The sequence below is a fragment of the Acomys minous genome (assembly GCF_964271855.1).
Source record: "Acomys minous genome assembly, chromosome: 17".
Classification (NCBI taxonomy): domain Eukaryota; kingdom Metazoa; phylum Chordata; class Mammalia; order Rodentia; family Muridae; genus Acomys; species Acomys minous.
Window position 1 is genome coordinate 25,228,014 of NC_140500.1, and position 18,710 is coordinate 25,246,723.

General features: G+C 47.2%; 1 protein-coding gene across 7 annotated transcripts in view; it reads left to right on the plus strand.

Moving 5' to 3' along the window:
• The window catches only part of CCDC77 (coiled-coil domain containing 77), a 30,985-nt gene extending 26,104 nt beyond the window's left edge, over positions 1-4,881 (plus strand). For all 7 annotated transcript variants that reach the window (XM_084766102.1, XM_084766101.1, XM_084766100.1 and 4 more), the window contains 3 exons: positions 669-794; positions 878-1,030; positions 3,389-4,881. In XM_084766102.1, the coding sequence (XP_084622228.1) occupies positions 669-794; positions 878-1,030; positions 3,389-3,535 (426 nt within the window). In that variant the 3' untranslated portion in view covers positions 3,536-4,881. The remainder of the gene's footprint in view (positions 1-668; positions 795-877; positions 1,031-3,388) is intronic.
• Positions 4,882-18,710: the final 13,829 nt, after the last annotated feature.

Genomic DNA, 18,710 nt, shown 5'->3' on the forward strand with positions numbered 1-18,710 from the left:
TCCTGGAGCTCCTGAGTGCAGTGCTAGGACTGCAGGGTGTGAGTACAGGGGTCCTGGCTAGTTTGAGGTCAACTGGACCTGAGCTAGAGTTATGCTGGGGGACGAGGGGAGCTAAGGGAGCCTCAGTTGAGAAAACGTAAAGTTGGGCTGTAGGCAAGCCTGTAGTGTATTTCTTAATTAGTGATTGACAGGGGAGAGCCTACCCCCTTGTGGGCCGCGGGCTCTGTAATAAAGCAGGCTGAGCAGGCCATTGAGAGCAAGCCAGGAAGCAGCACCCTCCATGGCCTCTGCCTAAGCTCCTGCCTCCAGGTTCCAGCCCTCTTTGAGATCCTGTCCTCGCTTCCTCCAATGATGGGCTCTGATCTGGAAGTGTGAGCCAAATGAACCCTTTCCTCCCCAAGTTGCTTTGGTTATGGTGTTTCATCGCAGCAATAGTGACCCTAATTAAGGCACCTAGCCCATTTTATCTCGGAGAATATCTACTTATGTACACATGAGAGAAAAGGTAGAGAGGGAAGCATAGATGTGGCAGGCTCTGGGTGTTTTCTCACATCCATTTCTGCAGACTTTCTCTGAGAATTTCTTCTCCCCTTCTTTACCACAGTGCTATTCCGAATTGCATGGTTATAGAGCTGAACACTAAAACCTTTCGTCCCTTTGGCCCACAGTCTCTGAAGGATAAGCTAATACAAGAGAAAAAGCTGTCCAACATGTACCAAGAGCAGTGCATTTCCCTAGAAGAGGAACTTGCTCGAATTCAGGAGGCAGAAGGAGCGAGGAGAGAGATATTCAAGGTACCGTGTTCACACTTGTGCTTAGTGGGACATGCAGACGGCTGGCGAGACTCCCCCTCACACACTGCTCACCCCCATTTTAGGATCGCTCCGACAAGATGGGGAAGCGCTTGCAGATAATGACGAAGCGCTACGAGGCCTTGGAGCATCGGCGGATCCTGGAAGTGGAAGGCTTCAAGACAGACATTAAGGTTCTCCGACAGAGGCTGAAGGACCTGGAGCAGATGCTCTATAAGGTACTCTTTGCTCCTGAGGAAGGGAAGAGGAAGCGGGGCGGAGTGTACAAAGATGGTCAGGCCCTCCTCTGCATGGCCAAGGATGTGATGGCGAGTTCAGTAGAGTGTGAGAAAGAATAACAAGGCTCCAGCACTCCGAAAACCCAGAAGCTGTGCTTTGTCCTTTTAACCTCTGAGCCGTCTCTCCAGCTGTCTGTGTTGCTCCCTTAAGTAGCTTCCCTTTCCTCTCTCTCCTCGTGAGAGCTGGGCACATCCTAATCTGTCAAAATTAGACATCTCTCTCTCTCTCTCTTTTTTTTGTTTTTTTTGTTTTTTTTGTTTTTTGTTTTCAAGAAACAGGTCTTCTCTCTGTAGCCCTGGCTGTCCTGAGCTCACTTTGTAGACCAGGGTGGCCTCAAACTCACAGCAATCCACCTGCCTCTGCCTCGATGCTGGGATTAAAGCCGTGTGCCACCACACCTGACTTAAACATCACTTTCAAACATGGATGCCTCCTTCTATGATCTATCTTCATTGTTTGGGGTTAAAGGTGTGTACAACCACTCCTGGACCTAAGCTGAAACTTGCTCTATACCAGGCCGGCCTTGAATGCAGATCTGCTTGCCTCTGTCTCCTGGATTAAAGGCGTATTTGTATTCCATCCTGATCCCCCAGATCTAGGTCTTTGGATGTGATCTCTTGCAGAGCAGCCATGTTCTGTTTTTTGTTTGTTTATTTGTTTTGTTTTTGTTTTTTGTTTTTTGAGACAGGGTTTCTCTGTGTAGCCTTGGCTGTCCTGGACTTGTTTTGTAGACCAGGCTGGCCTTGAACTCACAGCAATGCATCTGCCTCTGTCTCCTGAGTGCTGGGATTAAAGACATGCACCACCATGGTGGATGCCATGTTCTGAATTAAAGTTCTTCTGCCTATATGTAAGTCAGTGCTGAGAGATGATGTCAGGAAGACCCCAGGGATGTGCTAGCCAGCCAGTACAGCCAAAGCAGTGGCCTCCAGGTTCACGGCGACATCGTCTCTCAGGCATACACCTTTATCCCGGCACTCAGGAGGCAGAGGCAGGAGGATCTCTGTGAACTAGAGGCCAGCCTGGTCTACAGAGCAAGTTTTAGGGCAGCGGGGCTGTGCAGTGAGACCCTGTCTCAGCAGAGAAGCCCAGAGGGTGGAGAGTAACAGAGGACAAACCGAAGTCAGTCTCTGCCCCTCACCCCTGTGTGCATGGGTGAGTGCACACACACTCCCTCAAAAGAGATGTTGGGGTTGGTTTTGTTTTTTTCTTTCTCTCTCTCTCTCTTTGAGATCGGATTTCTCTCTGTGTGTATTGTTTTGTTTTTAATGATTTTACGTGCACTGATGTTTTGTTTGCATATATGTGTGTGTGAGGGTGTGGTATTCCCATGTGGGTGCTGGAAATTAAATCCATGCATGCCCTCTAGAAGAGCAGTCAGTGCTTTACCACTGAACCATTTCTCCAGCCCCAAGAATTGTCTGCTTTTAAAGTATCTAGGTTGCCTCAAGAGCTTTGATGGGGATTTAACAACTACCCTAAGTCCTAAATAGTTGCTGTGTTTTGAACAAAGTTAACCATAGGGAAGGGAATGTTTTTTATCATTTTTGACAAATTTACCAATCATGGTACTTAATGGTCTTTGGTTTTTTAATTTTTGTTTTGTTTATTTTTTAAATTTTTTGGTTTTTTGAGACAGGGTTTCTCTGTGTAGCCTTCGCTGCCCTAGACTCTCTTTGTAGACAAGGCTGGCCTCGAACTCACAGTGATCCACCTGCCTCTGCCTCCCAAGTGCTGAGATTAAAGGCGTGAACCACCAAGCCGGCTTAGTTTTTTTTTTTTAATTAACTTTATTTATTTCCATGTGCAGGTGTATGCCTGCACCCTGGCGCCTGTGTGGAGGTCAGGGGACAACGTGTGGAAGTCAGTGTCCTCCTCTCAGGTCACTCCTTCCATCATGTGGCTCCTGGGAATCCAACTCTGATCGTCAGGCTGGGTGACAAGTGCCTTTCCAAGGCACCGAGCGACCTCACCAGTGCTGATTGGTCTTTTTGTTAGTTACTTATTAATCTCCATCCCACAGCTTCTCTGTCCTTTTGTTTTGCTGTGTGGTTTTAGATGGTTCTCGTTGCCTAGGCTGTCCTCAAACCGCATAGGTAGGCAAGGGTGACCTGGGACTCTGGATCTTCTTGCCTTCTTCTCCCAAATACTTTAACTAATTAAACATTTTCATTTTAAAAATGAGTTACTGAGGGTTTAGTATTGCATTTATCATATGTAAAAAAGGAGCCAGCCTGTTCTCTGTGGCTTGATTTCTCTGCCTTAGCGTATACCGTAACTTGTTCTCTCTTTTCTAGGCAACAATGAATATCCATGGAAACCCGGACCTTGCCATTCTGTGTGAAGTCCGTGATAGCAACAGACGAGCTCACAAGATACAAGGGGAGCTGAGGAACCTCAAGTCCAAAGTGTTCGGTCTGGAACATGAGCTGAGGCTGTGCTGACGCCTCCTTCCAGGGGAGGCTGCCCTCCTGAAACCTGAGGCAAGGGCCCCTGGTCTCGTGACATGGACATGGAGCTGTCCAGAGCAGCGGTATCTATTTTAATAAAGATGGTGTGAAGGGCCTGATGGCTCACACCTAGAATCCCAGCACTTGGGAAGCTGAGGCAGGAGGATTGCCACAAATCCATGGTAAAGGAAGGTGGATCTCTGTGATTTATGGCCAGCCTGGTCTACAATAGTGAGTTCTAGGTCATCCAAGGCTAATTAATGAGACCCTGTCTCCAAAAAAAAAAACCCAAAAATAAAACATCAAAACTAGAAAGAAGAAAAACTGACAAATCGGTTGCTGGAAATCTGCTCTCCTACTAACGTTGCTATTTCAGTGTTCCGGTAACCCTGTGGGGCATCTGAGTTACTCGGACACTCTCCTATGTTTCTTTTATGTATTGATGGACTCTTCTGTCTTTAAAAAGACAGTGATGGGATGGAGCTTAGCTGGTGAAATGCTTGCCCAGCACACAGGAAGCCCTGGGTTCTCTCCCTAGCACCATCCAAAGTCAGCTTTGGTGGCTCACCTATGATCAGCACTGGAGAGAGATAGGTTGGAGAACCTTATGGTGAGTTCCAGGCTAGCCTAGGGTACATGAGACTCTGTCCAAACATAGAGGAAAAAAGATTTTTTAAAAAGGTATTTGGCTGAGCTTGGCTAGTGTTGGTAGAAGAGCGTGTTTCCTGAAGGACCAAAGTCATTCACTGAAGAGCGTTCCTCTTGGCAGGGAAGGGAGGAAGCAGCAAATTTCATGCACATTGGCATTCAGTTATTTAACTGTGTTCCAAGTGACTGACCACCAGGGGGCAGTACAGCTTCTGCTCCTAAGTAAAAATGGTAGAGCGAGCAAAACCAAAATGATATGTGAAAAAAGTTTGATTTTGCCAGTGTTTCTTTAAAAATGATTCAAATTAGGTATTTTCAATAAAATATGTAGTTTAAAATCTTTCAATGTTCTATAATCTCTCTCTCTCTCTCTCTCTCTCTCTCTCTCTTTTCTCAAGACAGGGTTTCTCTGTGTAGCCTTGGCTGTCCTGTACCAGCTTTGTAGATCAGGCTGGCCTCGCATTCACAGCGATCTGCCTGCCTCTGCCTCCCAAGTGCTGGAAGGCACCATGCCTGGCCTAAGCCCGTTTATATCACTTTTAATATGCAGTCTGGAGCCTGGAGCACAGTGGACGTTCAGTTACAGTTAGCCTATGACCTGTGCTCTCTGCTTTGGTTTCAGTTGTAATTGCCCACTGTTACCAGTCAAATTTCAGTATGTATTTAATACCATTCATTCCTTCAGAAATGTAGTTAAGCTGGGTGTGGTGGCTCACATCTGTAATCCCACGTGGATTCTGCAGGTAGATCAAACATCCAAAATACAGGATTGCAGCAGGAGACACTATCAATTTAGGTTTCAAGTTCAGCTTATTGGACATTCTAGGCATAAAGGAGTATCAGATGGACCATATTGCTTAGTAAATGGAACAGGCAAGTGAAAATATTGATTTCTTACAAGAAGGGAGAAACCAGAGGAGGGGCTGGCTTTTCCACGAGTGCATGGGTTGGCCCTCCTACTCATATGGGCAGGTGTCCAGGAAACCCACAGCTCTAAAGCCTGAGACACAGGAGCGCAGGAAGCACAGCTCTGAGAGGAGGCCTCCCCAGCAGAGGCGTTGCAGCTCCCAGGGGAGGGCATCCCCAGCTGAGCTGAGGAGCACAGCGGCCTCAGCCCTGCTCTCTCTCCAGCTGTTGCAGCTCTCTAGGGAGGATTTCCCCAACCCCTGCGGAGCTGAGGGGCTCAGGAGCCTAGGCCCCGCCCCTTCTTTTCTTCTTCTCTTCTGGGCCTCTTGGCTTCTTCTGATGAGAGCATCACACCAGGCAGATTTACTGCAGTGCCTAATCCAAGAGAAGAGGGACGAACCCTGGAGTGGCTGCCTCTGCTCCCAGGAGAAGACAGCAGGGAACTGGGCAGACATGGCCTTTATATAGACAGAGATTTCCAGGGTGAGGATTGGTGGAATTTCAAGTCCTGAGCTTGGGGGAGCTTAGGGATTGGTGGGTTGGTGAACTTTTGAGCCTTTTCACCTAAATTAGCATAATCTCAGAAGGGTTCTACTGAGGGGCTGGAGATGGCCTTTGTGACAGAGGCTGGAACTGCTATTGTGATAGTTAGAGAGGTGTGGGGGAGGGACATATTAACTCATGCCTCAAGGGGTTTACACAGACTTGAACTCTAAGCTAAACACAACTTTTCTTAACTAAACTATGAACTTATACTAAGGGGTCAGATTCCTGGTCCTGGTCCCTGGCTGACAGCGCCAAGCCATGTAAAGCTCCCTGCTTTGGGATGGGGGGGGGGGGAGGGAATGACTAGTTTATGCATTGTTGCCACAGAGATGGTGATGGAGCTCACAGACTAGCTGCAGTTGGACACGCCTCCCTCCTCCTTCACCCCCTTCAGCAGCAGCCACAACTGAGGCCTCTGGTGCTGCTGCTTTCCCTGTGGCTTCAGCGCCTCAGTTTCTCTAGGCATCTGATCTCAGATCCTCAGGCTGTGGAGATTTAGTCTCAGCTGCTCTGGAGCCCTGAGGTGTTGCTGTCGGGAGGTGTAGAGCGGCCAGCAGCACAGCCTGAAGATTCCAGCATCCCTTTCAGGGACCACAGGGGAGCTGAAGAGCTGAAGAGGGGGCGCCCAGGGAAAGATTTAGTGGGAGCTCAGAGGCCAAAATTGATTTAGGCCAGCCTGGCTGCAGAAGCTCCTCAGGCAGGGGCTGGGACCCTTTCCTGCTGAGTATACAAAGTTTACAAAGTTAACAAAGGGATACTGGCTTTCCTGCTGCTTGAATCCTCCTGAATAGCCAATAGCATGCTCACATTCGAGAGACACAGTAAATAAGTCCTATTTTGGGGAGGTAGCTAGAGAAAAGAGGTGGGGGAAAGATGTTGATAAAGCTGCAGTTTTCCTCCAATAGCACCCCCCCCTTTCTTCCTTGCCTCACAAAGTGGTCCCCTGCCTTAGTTAGTGTTATTACTGATGTGATGAGCACCGTGACCTACTGGTGGGGTAGCCTCACCCTGGATGAATGGGATGGACTGGGAGTTTGCTAGGTTGCTAGTCAGGCCACCAGCAGTCGGATCAGCCCAGAGACGAAACCCAAGTTCCTTCCCAAGGCACAGCAGCTTGGGTATGAACCCGGAAGAGGGAGGACAGAAGACAAAAGTGAGGGACTGAGCCGGGCATGGAGGCGCACACCTGTAATCCCAGCCCTCAGGGAGGCAGAGGCAGGTGGATCGCTGTGCGTTTGAGGCCAGCCTGGTCTACAAAGTGAGTCCAGGACAGCCAAGATAACACAGAAAAACCCTGTCTCAAAAAACCAATACCAAAAAACAAGCAAACAAAAACCAAACAACAACGACAAAACAAAAACAACTCACCATCCATCAAACAAACAAAAAGCTGAGGGGACAAGAGGCTGGAGAGTTAGCTCAGCAGTGAAGAGCACTGGCTGCTCTTTCCGAGGACACCGGATGGTTCCAGCACCCGCATCACCAGGCGGCCCACAACTGCCTGTAACTCCAGTTCCAGGGAATGAGATGCCCTCCTCTGTTCTCCAAGGATACAAGGCATGCACATGATGCACATACATTCATGCAGAAATCCACACATACAGATAAAAATAAATCTGATTTTTAAATAAAGGATGGGTAAATGGGTTACAAAGAAAAGGGTGAAGTGCCGGGCGGGCTGGGTAATCCCAGCACTTGGGAGGCAGAGGCAGGTGGATCGCTGTGAGTTCGAGGCCAGCCTGGTCTACAAAGTGAGTCCAGGACAGCCAAGGCTACACAGAGAAACCCTGTCTCAAAAAACTTAAAAAAAAAAAAAAGGGTAAAGTCCTCAAAGAGACTCAAAGTGAGACATGAGTTTGATTCTTTGCTCCATCATACTAGAAACCTCCAAGAGTAAAGTGTGTTTGCATCCTGCTCTCGGGCCCTCGGCTTGACAAGATCAAACTGAAGCCTGGTATGAGGAGCCTCACTCGGAGTAACATACTCCATTCAAAATAGTGATCAACTAGACTTATTTTTTTTTTCGACAATTTCTTACATGTATATAATGTATGTGGGTAATTTTCACACTCAGTTCCCATGTTTGAAAGGTGAAACTGCCCATTCCATGTGGAGAAGGAGTAGGGACCTCGATGGGTTAGCATGGAGAGAACCGTGTGGCCGGGAGGAATGGACTCTGGCTTGCCATGGAGAGAAGCGGCTCAGAGGGAAAGCGAGTGCAAGAACTTGTGGGGACGCTGGCTGGGAAGTAGCACAGATAGCAATGACTAGAACAATGACACGCGATGCGGGGCTGCGAGGTAATGAGGTGATATCCGCCCAGCCCCACGTGAAATAGGCTTATTTAAAATTCTATCAGAGGGCTGGAGAGATGGCTCAGGGGTTAAGAGCACTGGCTGCTCTTCCAGAGGTCCTGAGTTCAATTCCCAGCAACCACATGGTGGCTCACAACCATCTAGCATGTGATCTGATGCCCTCTTCTGGTGTAATGAAGACAGTGTACTCATATACATAAAATAAATAAATCTTTTAAAAAAAAATTCTATCAGAAAGCTGGACACAATGGCGTACACCTATAATCCCAGCACTCAGGCAGGCAGATCTCTGTGAGTTGGAAGCAAGCTTGATCTACAAAGCCAATCCAGTCCAGGACAGCCATGGCTACACAGAAAAACCCTGCCCTGTCTCGAAAATAAATAAATAAATAAAATTCTATCAGATGTCTTTGTCTTTTATTGATATGGTAGCAGGTTAATAACTGCCATAATAATTATAGGCAATTAATAATAAAAATTAATAGCCTATTTATTTTCTACACAGAGGAGCCTCACTCTGGTTAACATACTCATTCAAAATAGTGATCATCTAGACTTTTTTCCTGACAATTTCTTACATGTATATAAATGTATTTGGGTAGTTTTCACACTCACCCCATTCCCCTCTCTTACTCTTTTCCTGTTGGACCCTCCCCTGCCCCCTCTTTTTCTTCTAGACAGGGTTTCTCTGTGTAGCCTTGGCTGTCCTGGACTGGCTTTGAACTCACAGAGATCCTCCTGCCTCTACCTCCCAAGAGCTGGGATTAAAGTCATGGACCATGACCACCTGGCTCTTTTCTATTTTCGTGTCTTTTTTGTTTGGTTCGGTATGCAGACTTTTTGTTTGTTTTTTGTTTTTGTTTGTTTGTTTGTATTTACTTTTTGAGACAGGGCTTCTCTGTGTAGCCCTAGCTGTCCTGGACTCACTTTGTAGGCCAGGCTGGCCTCGAACTCAGAGTTCTGCCTGCCTCTGCCTCCTGAGTGTTGTTTTACTTTTTTGAGTCAGGGTCTCATTACATAGCCCAGGCTGGCTTCAAGCTCAAAGAGATCTGCCTGCCTCTGCCTCTCAAGTCGTGGTATTAAAGATATGCACCACAACACCCCAGTATGCCTTTTTTCTGTTGGTGACCCACTAAGTATAATTAGGGTTGTTTGCATGAGCATGGGTTGGGGTTATTTCCTGGAATATGGACAACTTACTAATAGCCATGCCACTAAAGCTACACCTCAACTACAGCCAGCATTAACTACCAAGAGTTTCTCAGGACAGGGTGGAGCCTGGTAGTGGGTGACATAGGTTGTGAGTCTCTGTCCTCCTCTGTCCTCCTTTGCCAATAGAAGCTTCTCTCAGGCCAGGTTGAGCTAATTTAAACATAAATGTGGAGGAGGCACTATAGCTACATATCCATATAGCAAAACGTCAGTAGTGTAAGGGTCTAAAAAGCACTGAGGGAAGACCTCAGACCCAAATAGTATGTAAAAGCAAAGAAGGCCGGGTGTGGTGGCGCACGCCTTTAATCCCAGCACTTGGGAGGCAGAGGCAGGCGGTCACTGTGAGTTCGAGGCCAGCCTGGTCTACAAAGTGAGTCCAGGACAGCCAAGGCTACACAGAGAGACCCTGTCTCAAAAAACAAAAAAAACAAAAAACAAAAAACCCCCAAAGAGTATTTATTCTACAGAATCAGAATGCATGTAGGGGCCAGCCATACAAAATGGTGGCAGCCCTGAGGAGGAGCTCACAGGCTCTTTTAAAGACTACATGACTCTCACTATGATTGACTGGTGCCTGAGGAGGCTACATGACTCCAGCCATGGGCCTTTAAGCAATGTCTGATCCTCTTAGTAGTACAGCCTCCTCTAGAAGCCTGGCCCCTGGCTTCTGACCAAGTTTACGGTATCAGCCACATAGTCCCTCTTGTGGAGTGAGTCTTAAGTGCAATCAGAATGATTACAGGTATTGTCACTATTGCACTAGTAGGGACATCTGGACTGGCACACCAGAATGAGGGTGTTGTGCCCAGATCACTAGATCCCCAAAGACCACCAGGAGTCCGAAGCTATATGCAGAAGCAAGGAGTCTTTATTTCTGCAGAAGTCCAGCATGCAGAGATCACCATTTAGACAAAATAGTGACCTTGAGGCACGTTCAGAGGCTCTCTTTAAAGGCATTCTGGGGAATTCCAAGGGAGGAATTGGTGACCTTTAACACTATTTGACCATTGAAAAGCCCAGGCAGACTGAAAAGGTGAAGGCAACCTTAGACAACAGTCATGAGTTAGTCTTAAGAGATTTCCAGACCAGTGGCAAGCTAACTTTAAGCAACCTTATCTTCCTCTGGCCAGGTGGCTAGGCTGTCCCTGATTGGCTGCCCATTTTCTGTGGTATTCCCAATAGCCTCTGAGCTTATTTCTGAGGAATGGAGGCTCAGGCTTGCTCCACGGTTACAAGAAAATGAACCCCGTCATGGAGTCAGCTAGAATTACTTAACCAGTCTTCTCAAGGGAAGTCAGCGGGAAAAGACTGTTGATGACCTTTCTCTCTCAGCTGCCTGCACAGTGTCTTTTAGCACCATGAACACTAACCAGCAGGGAGAAGCTTCCAGCAAAGCTCCAGCTTGATTTATTTCGGGTGCTACAACCACAATGTGTGGTATCTTCTGCAACTAGGTCTTATAGTCTACTTTGTTTATTTGTTTGTTTTTTCTTTTCTTTTTTGAGACAGGGTCCCTCTGTGTAGCCTTGGCTGTCCTGGAACTCACTCTGTAGACCAGGTGACTTCAAACTGGGAGATCTACCTGCCTCTGGCTCCTGAGTGCTGGGATTAAAGGTATGTGCTACCATTGTCAGGCTCTTACAGTTTACTTCTGATGAGCAACCAAGAGTAATGGGAATAGCATATGTTGTTTGGTGGACTTTTGGGGCCTCACAGGGAGGTATTTCACAGCTAGCACTTTGGTTTTCCTTTGGTAAACCTCTGGTTTTTCTGGGAAGGACTGGGCTAATTAATAATGACTTGAGTGTGGTTCTAGTAACAGGGTACTATCCTGTGAACTGCATGTTCCCCTCCTATTTTTATCTTTTTTATTTTTTACTCATGGTTTTGTGTGTGTGTGTGTGTGTGTGTGTGTGTGTGTGTGTGTGTGTGTGAGTGTGTGTGTGTCTGTGTGTCTGTGTGTGTCTGTGTGTTTGCAGATGTAATAGAGTCCACACACCGGATCTCCTAGACCTGGAGTCACAGGCAATTATGAAGCACCTGATGTGGATGCTGAGACTCGAACTCAGGCCCTCTGAACAGAGTGGCAAGCACACTCAACTACAGGGGCATCTCCACCTCCATTTTTCGGGGGGAGGGGGAGGATGGGATCTCATGTAGCCCAGGCTGGCCTGGATCTCCTGATCCTTCCGCTTGCACCTCGGGAGTACTGAGGTTGCAGGCATGCACCACCACGTCCAGTGAATTGGATATGCTTTCCATAGAATCCCAAAGGTTCAATTTTACCAGTGAAAACTCAAGAGCTGGGGGAAAACCTGCTAGTTCAGAGAGACAGAGAAAGCTCCCAGCTGACCTTCCTACTCTATTGATGTCCCAGAGGAAAGAGCCAAAAGCTTGCTAGCTCAGCTGACTGCCCAGGAGCAAAAGCTCTGCTAGCTCACCTGACCCAACAGCCCAGAAGGAAAAAGCCAAAAGCTCTTCTCCACGCTGTCTTAAGTACCCCTCAACTTAAAGTCCCTCCTTACTGTTTAATCCCTATCATCTGCTTACTTGCTCTGCCTCTTGACCTAGGGTTAACTCTATTAAGTCCTGTGTACAGAAAGCTCTTGGATTGAAGGTGTGTGCTAGGGCTGAGCCACACCACAATCACCTGTTTACAATAAACAAGTTCTTACAGTTCATAATTTCAGAGTTCACACTGGGATGAAGTATCCTGCCACAGAGCAGTAATTGTTTGATCTATTTTGGGGTTTTACTTATGGCTCTTGGATCATCACTCTCTCCCCAAGGCAGGTCATAAGGGTTCTGAGCTTGTCCTGCTTTCTTACCTTGGAGCCATCCATTGTCTGCCTAGGTATGGTGGTTTATGACTGAATTCCAACATGCGGGAGGGAGCCTGAGGAAACAAGACACTGACTTTGAATTCAGTCTAAGCTACACAGTCAAAGAACTCACAGTGAGAGAGGAAGGGAGAGGGAGAGTTAGTTCTCTGACCTCTCCTGACCCTACTAATAGGTCAAAAATTCTTATTCCAGAGCGGTCCTTCCTGTGTACCCCTGAGAAAAGAAAGCTACACAAAGCCAGGTGTGGTAGCACATGCCTATAATCCCAGCACTCGTGAGACAGAGGCAGGCGGATCGCTGTGAATTTGAGGCCAGCCTGGTCTAGAAAGTGAGTCCAGGACAGCCAAGGCTACACAGAGAAACACTGGAGGGGGGGGGGGAGAGAGAGAGAGAGAGAGAGAGAGAGAGAGAGAGAGAGAGAGAGAGAGAGAGAGAGAGGACCCAAGTTAGTGATCTAAAGGGATGGATGCCGTAAAATCAAGGCTGTCTACAGAAGGAGATGTGGTCTTTGATATGACGGAGGGCTTGAGAAGAGTTGAATGCTTGGATAGTTTGGATCTCTCTCTCTCCCTCCCTCCCTCCCCCCCCTCTCCTTTTCTTGGCCCTGGGAATGAGAACCAGTTCTACCCAGTGGTAGAACCAGTGTTCTACCACTGAGCCACACCCCATTCTCCAGGAACAGGAATTATTGAGTTGAACTGGTAGCCAGTGAAATCTGTTTGGGATTGAGGGAGTCAAAGCTGGCTTCATCTGCCCCCACTGACTTCCTAAGTAGGGAGGGCGCAAAGCCAAAATAGGTCCAGACTAGGCAAGATGTGAGGGGCCCAGGCCAGGAGAAAGGCTAGAACCGCAGGAAGGAGTTGGCTGCCATTTGAAAGGAGACCCTGCAATGAAAAAAATATTTTTTAGAAAGAGTGTTAAATCTCCATATGAAAATATTGTTTTATGGGCAAAAACTGAAAATTTCCACTTGTGGGCCGGGCTGGGCCTGTGGCTTAGTTTCAAATCAGGCCCATACACAGCAACTGTGAGTACAGCTAGGACTTCAGGAGCCATTGCTTAATCACCTGATATCTGAGTGACCCCATAGCGTAGCCATGGGGCTGTGGATAGGCTGTTCTTCACTCTGGAGATGGTACATGTGTGCCTTGGCATGACCAGACCATAGTAAGCACATGTAAGAGTGTGTGGAGTAAAACTGGTCTGAGAAACACGGAGGCCTTGCCTCAGTGGCCTTCAGGGAGTTTGACCTCAAGTGGCATCTATGACTGTTTGTATTTGCTGACTTTCTTGGCATCTTGTTTTCTTTGCCTCTTGGCTGCCATAGTCTCTGTCTCTGATGTCTGTCTGTCTGTCTGTCTGTCTGTCTGTCTGTCTGTCTGTCTCTGTTTCTCTCTCTCAGCTATTCCTTTGCATAAGGTCCTGAATTCAATCCCCAGCACTGGGGGGAGGGGGGGGGAAGTGTTGTTGGAGCTGTGAGGTGAGGTATAGCTCAGGGTGCAGCACCTGTCTAATATCCAAGAGGTTCTGAGCTCATCCCCAGCAACACAAACACACACACATACACACACACACACACACACACACACACACACACACAGAGAGAGAGGCATATCCACACACAAGATGTATTCACAAGTTCTATTTGTAGACCCAATTAAAACTAGATACAAGGTTAATTATTATTATTATTATTGTTGTTGTTGTTGTTGTTGTTATTGTTACTAGTACTAGTACTACTACTACTACTACTATTTGGTTTGTTGAGACAGGGTTTCTCTGTGTAGCCGTGGCTGTCCTGGAACTTGCTCTGTAGCCCAGGCTGGCATCAAACTCACAGAGATCCACCTGCCTCGGCCTCCCAAGTGCTGGGATTAAAGGCGTGCGCCACCACCCAGCCCAAGTGCTGATCTTAAATGAGTACAACTTTAATATGAATATGTTGACTGTCTCGGAGCCCTTTAATTGTCAATGTTGCCTTGACATTTGGTGAGACAATGAAATATTAAATATAGAACCCAGAATCTGAATGAGTCTAATGTCCTGACATCACATAAGCATTTTATAAGATTTCATTTGGCTTCCAGCTCCGTAATCAGTTGAGACTGATCTGTCTGGAGCTTTTTCCTTAGATTGCTGGCCCCTCCGGCCTTGCATCTGTTGTGTTACTTCCCAGACCAGCTCCTGATAGCTTCTGTGTGAAAGAGCTCTGTTCTCTGTGTGAACAACTATATTCTCTTTCTTAGTTTATACCAAAACAATAAACTCCTTCCTTTCAAAGAACCATGTGAAACTGCCCCCTCTGACCCCCCTTTTCTGAGACAGAGTCTCTCTGTGTAGTCTTGCCTGTTCTGGACTCACTTTGCCTGTTCTGGACTCACTTGCCTGTTCTGGACTCTCGAACTCATGAGACCCACCTGTCTCTGCCTCCTGCGTGCTGGGACTACAGGCATGCACCACTCTACCCGGCACCTGGGACATTTTTTAAAAGATTTGTTTTACATACGTGTGAGTGTTGGCCTGCATGTGTGTATATTCCCACATATGTCTGATGTCTCAGAGGTCCGAAGAGAGCTGGAACTGGAGTTAGAGGTGGTTGTGAGGCACCATGTGGGTGCTGGGAACTCAACTTGGGTCCTCCGCTAGAGCAGCAAGTGCTGCTGAGGCACCATAACCTTGGATTTAAAACAAGTATTCTTCTTCTTCTCCTTCCTTCTGCTTCCCTCTCTCTGTATGGCACATGTGTATGAGAGAGTGCAGGTACACATGTGTATGTGTGCCTATCAGAGAACAACTTTTTGGAGTTGGATTCTGCAGGTTAAATTTAAGTCATCAGGCAAGCGCTTTTATCCACTGAGTCATCTCTCTCTCTCTCTCTCTCTCTCTTTCTCTCTCTCTCATACACACACACACAAACACACAAACATACACATATATACACATGTATACATACACACAAAACATATACACACAGAGACATATATACATGCACACATATATACACATACAACACATATACAAATACATGTATATATACACATATACACATGCACACATACACAACACACATATATACACACTTATACACATGCACACACATGTACATATATACATACGTGTACATATAACACACATGTACATATGCACATACACATACAACACATACACAAACACATATATACACACATGCACACATATACACACATACACACATACATATACACACATACACATATACACACACATACACCTTGGATTCCCTCTCACACAAATGAGTCAGTTTTCTTTCACTATAGCAAATGTCTGAATTAATCAACTCGCAAATTTTATTTATTTTTATTTTATGTGCATCGGTGTTTCGGTTGCATGTATGTTTGTGTGAGACTGTCAGATCCCCTGGAACAGGAGTTACAGACAGTTGCGAGCTGCCATGTAGGTGCTGGGAATTGAACCTAGGTCCTCTAGGAGAGCAACCAGTGTTCTTAACCACTGGGCCATCTCTCCAGTCCTGTATTAATCAACTTACAAAACAAAACAAAACAAGTTTGATTGGGGTCACTGTTTTGGAGATTTCAGTCGATTGTCAGTTAGTCCAGCCTCCATTACATAGTGGGTGTGAGACTGTCTGGGTGATGTCCTGAAGATGCGGAGCAGACAGGCAGGCAACCCACGTGAGAACAGTAATGCAAAGGCTGACGCGAAACTTCTCCAATCACTTTACATCCTCTAAAGGAGAAGCTAGAAATAGAAGCACACACCTGTGATCCCTGTTAAAGCCCGGCTGCGGCTCGGAAGAGGTCCAGGGTAGGGTCTCTGGTACTGCGGATACCCTTCCAGTTCGCTTCCTCTCTTGGGTGGCCAGAGCTGATGGCTCAGGCAACTGACCAGGATTGCAGGAAGAAGGAGGAGAGGATCCCAGGGTTTCTTCTCTAGGGACTGGCTGTACGGCCGCCGAGGAGGAAAACTTAAACTGACCACAATTTTCCTATGGCTGAGGCTGTAAAAGAGGCTCCTGGTTTTCTCTCCAGGCTGGAGAGATGGCTCAGAGGTTAAGAGCGCTAGCTGCTCTTCCAAAGGTCCTGCATGCAATTCCCAGCAACCACGTGGTGCCTCACAACCATCTATAATGAGATCTGGTGCCCTCTTCTGGCATGCAGCTGTACACACAGACACAACTTTGTACACAGTAAATAAATAGCTCTTAAAAAAGAAGTGGGAGCCTCACCCTCTGTTGATAAGGGTGGGAAATTTCGCCTTACTCTAGCTCATCCCAGTCTTGACAAGGCTTTAGTGGGACTTACTGCCTGCAGAGGACATAGGGAATCGGAGAGCAATGTCCTTCTCTAATTTTCCCTCTCCTGGGCCAAACTAAATTCCAGAAAACCACATACAGTGGGGATTTTTGTTTTCTTTCTTCCATCCCCAGTCCGGGTGGCGGCAGGGCTCAAAGAGCGGTCTGTTCTGGGGAGAAACCGGCGTCTGCCTCTCTCCCCAAACCAGGCCTGATCAAATCCCAAGCAGCCGGGCCTTAGATAACGTGGCTGAGAAACCCTAAACCAGCAGCTCGGACTCGCATCAGTGCCCAGCATCGCTGTCTGGAAATCGAGACCCGCCGCTGAGATGCCGCAGTGATTGCGTGTTAAGTGGCACAACAGGGCTCTCTCTCGTGCTGGGTTTACAGCCTGGACCAGTGGCCCGAGACAAAGAAGGTTTTCAGAAAGTCTGTCCAGGGCTCGAGCGCCGGTGCTGCTCTGTGGCACTCGGCGCATGTACTGGGTTTTAGTACCATTGTTCTTCTCCAGAAAACCAGAAGGTAGGTTACTGTACTGGCGAGGAAGCCATTTGTCCAAGGTGTCTACAGTGGTCCTGGCAGGTGAGTGGGTGCAGCTGTTGTTTGAGGCACCATGTGAACGGCAGTAAAAGAAAAGCACACTGGTGTGTTCCTTTCTTTCTTCATTTTCTTTTTTTTCCTCCGCTCTGAAGTTTGCTTCTAGAGCTTTGATCGTGTTGGTTAGGCAAGTCATCAGCTACAGTTTCAGAAGCTGTTTTACTGTTCATTTCTGTTTTACTAGGGGAAGGTCCTTAGATGGGTGAACTGTGGAGGAGACAGGGACTCATATAGTAGAGATTAGGCGACATTACAGAGTGCTCATTAAGGCCAGGAAGAGGTGACACACGCCTTTAGTCCAAGCACTTGGGAGGCAATGGCAGGTGGATCTCTGAGCTCAAGGCCAGCCTGATCTACAGAGAAAGTTCCAGGACAGCTAGGGCTGTTTGTCTAGAGAAAAAAAAATTTAAAAAAAAAATACTTATTTATTATTATGTATACAGTGCTCTATTTGCATGTACACCTGCAGGCCAGAAGAAGGCATTAGATCACATTATAGATGGTTGCGAGCCATCATGTGGTTGCTGGGAATCAAACTCAGGACCTCTGAAAGAGCAGTCAGTGCTCTTAACCTCTGAGCCATCATCTCTCCAGCCCCTGGGAAAAAAATTTTTTTTATTTATTTTTAATTTATATATTCACTTTATATCCCGATCATAGACACCTCCCTCCCACCCTCTTTCCCATACACTCCCTCCCCTTCTCCTCAGAAAAGGGAAGCCCACCATCCTACCCCCGCACATCAAGTTGCATCAGGACTGAGCTCACCCTCATCCACTGAGGCCAGGCAACGAAGCCAACAGATCCCATGTCATAGACAGCTCTCACCCAGCTTACTAGGGGACCCACATGAAGATCAAACTGCCCATTGCTTACATATGTGTCGGGGCCTAGGTCCAGTCCACGCGTGCGTGGTCTTTGGCTGGTGCTTCCATCTTTGTAAGCCCCCCCCCCCCCCGGGGTCGAAGAAAACATTTTAGAATAAATGCTTATTGGATGGTTTCTCAGCTGGATGCTACCGAGGCATGCAGATCATAGGAAGCAGAAAACAAGATCAGAAGTCAGGCATGGCGGCTCATATCCATAACCCCAGCATTTAGAAAGAAGGATGGATGAGCACGGAACTCCAGATGGAGTTACACAGTGAGTTCTAGGCCAGCTCGGACTAAGAGAAAGATCTTATCTCAAACAGAACAAAACCAGAACAAACAAAAAATGTGCTATGATCTAAAGGCTTAGACCAGTGACAGAATATTTGCCCAATATATGTGAAGACCCTTAAAGAGTTCCTTTCCTTTAATCCCAGCACTCAGGAGGCAGAGGCAGGTGGATCACAATGAGTTCGAGGCCAGCCTGGTCTACAAAGTGAGTCCAGGACAGCTAAGGCTACACAGAGAAACCCTGTCTCAAAAAACAAAACAAAACAACAACAACAACAACAACAAAAAAGAGTTCCTTTCTTCAGACCAGCCATTGCGTGCATGCCTTTAATCCCAGCACAAGGGAGGCAGAGGCAGGTGGATCTCTGTGAGTTTGAGGCCAGCCTGGTCTACAAAGAGAGTTCCAGGACAGCCAGGACTACACACAGAGAAACCCTGTCTTGAAACACCCCTCCCCCCAAAAAGTTCCTTTCTTCAAGATAAAAACATAGAGATAGGACCGGGCATGGTCACACATGTCATTAATCCCAGCACTCAGGAGGCAGAGGCAGGCAGATCTCTGTGAGTTCGAGGCCAGCCTGGTCTACAAAGTGAGTCTAGGACAGCCAGGGCTACACAGAGAAACCCTGTCTCAGAAAAACTTAAAAAAAG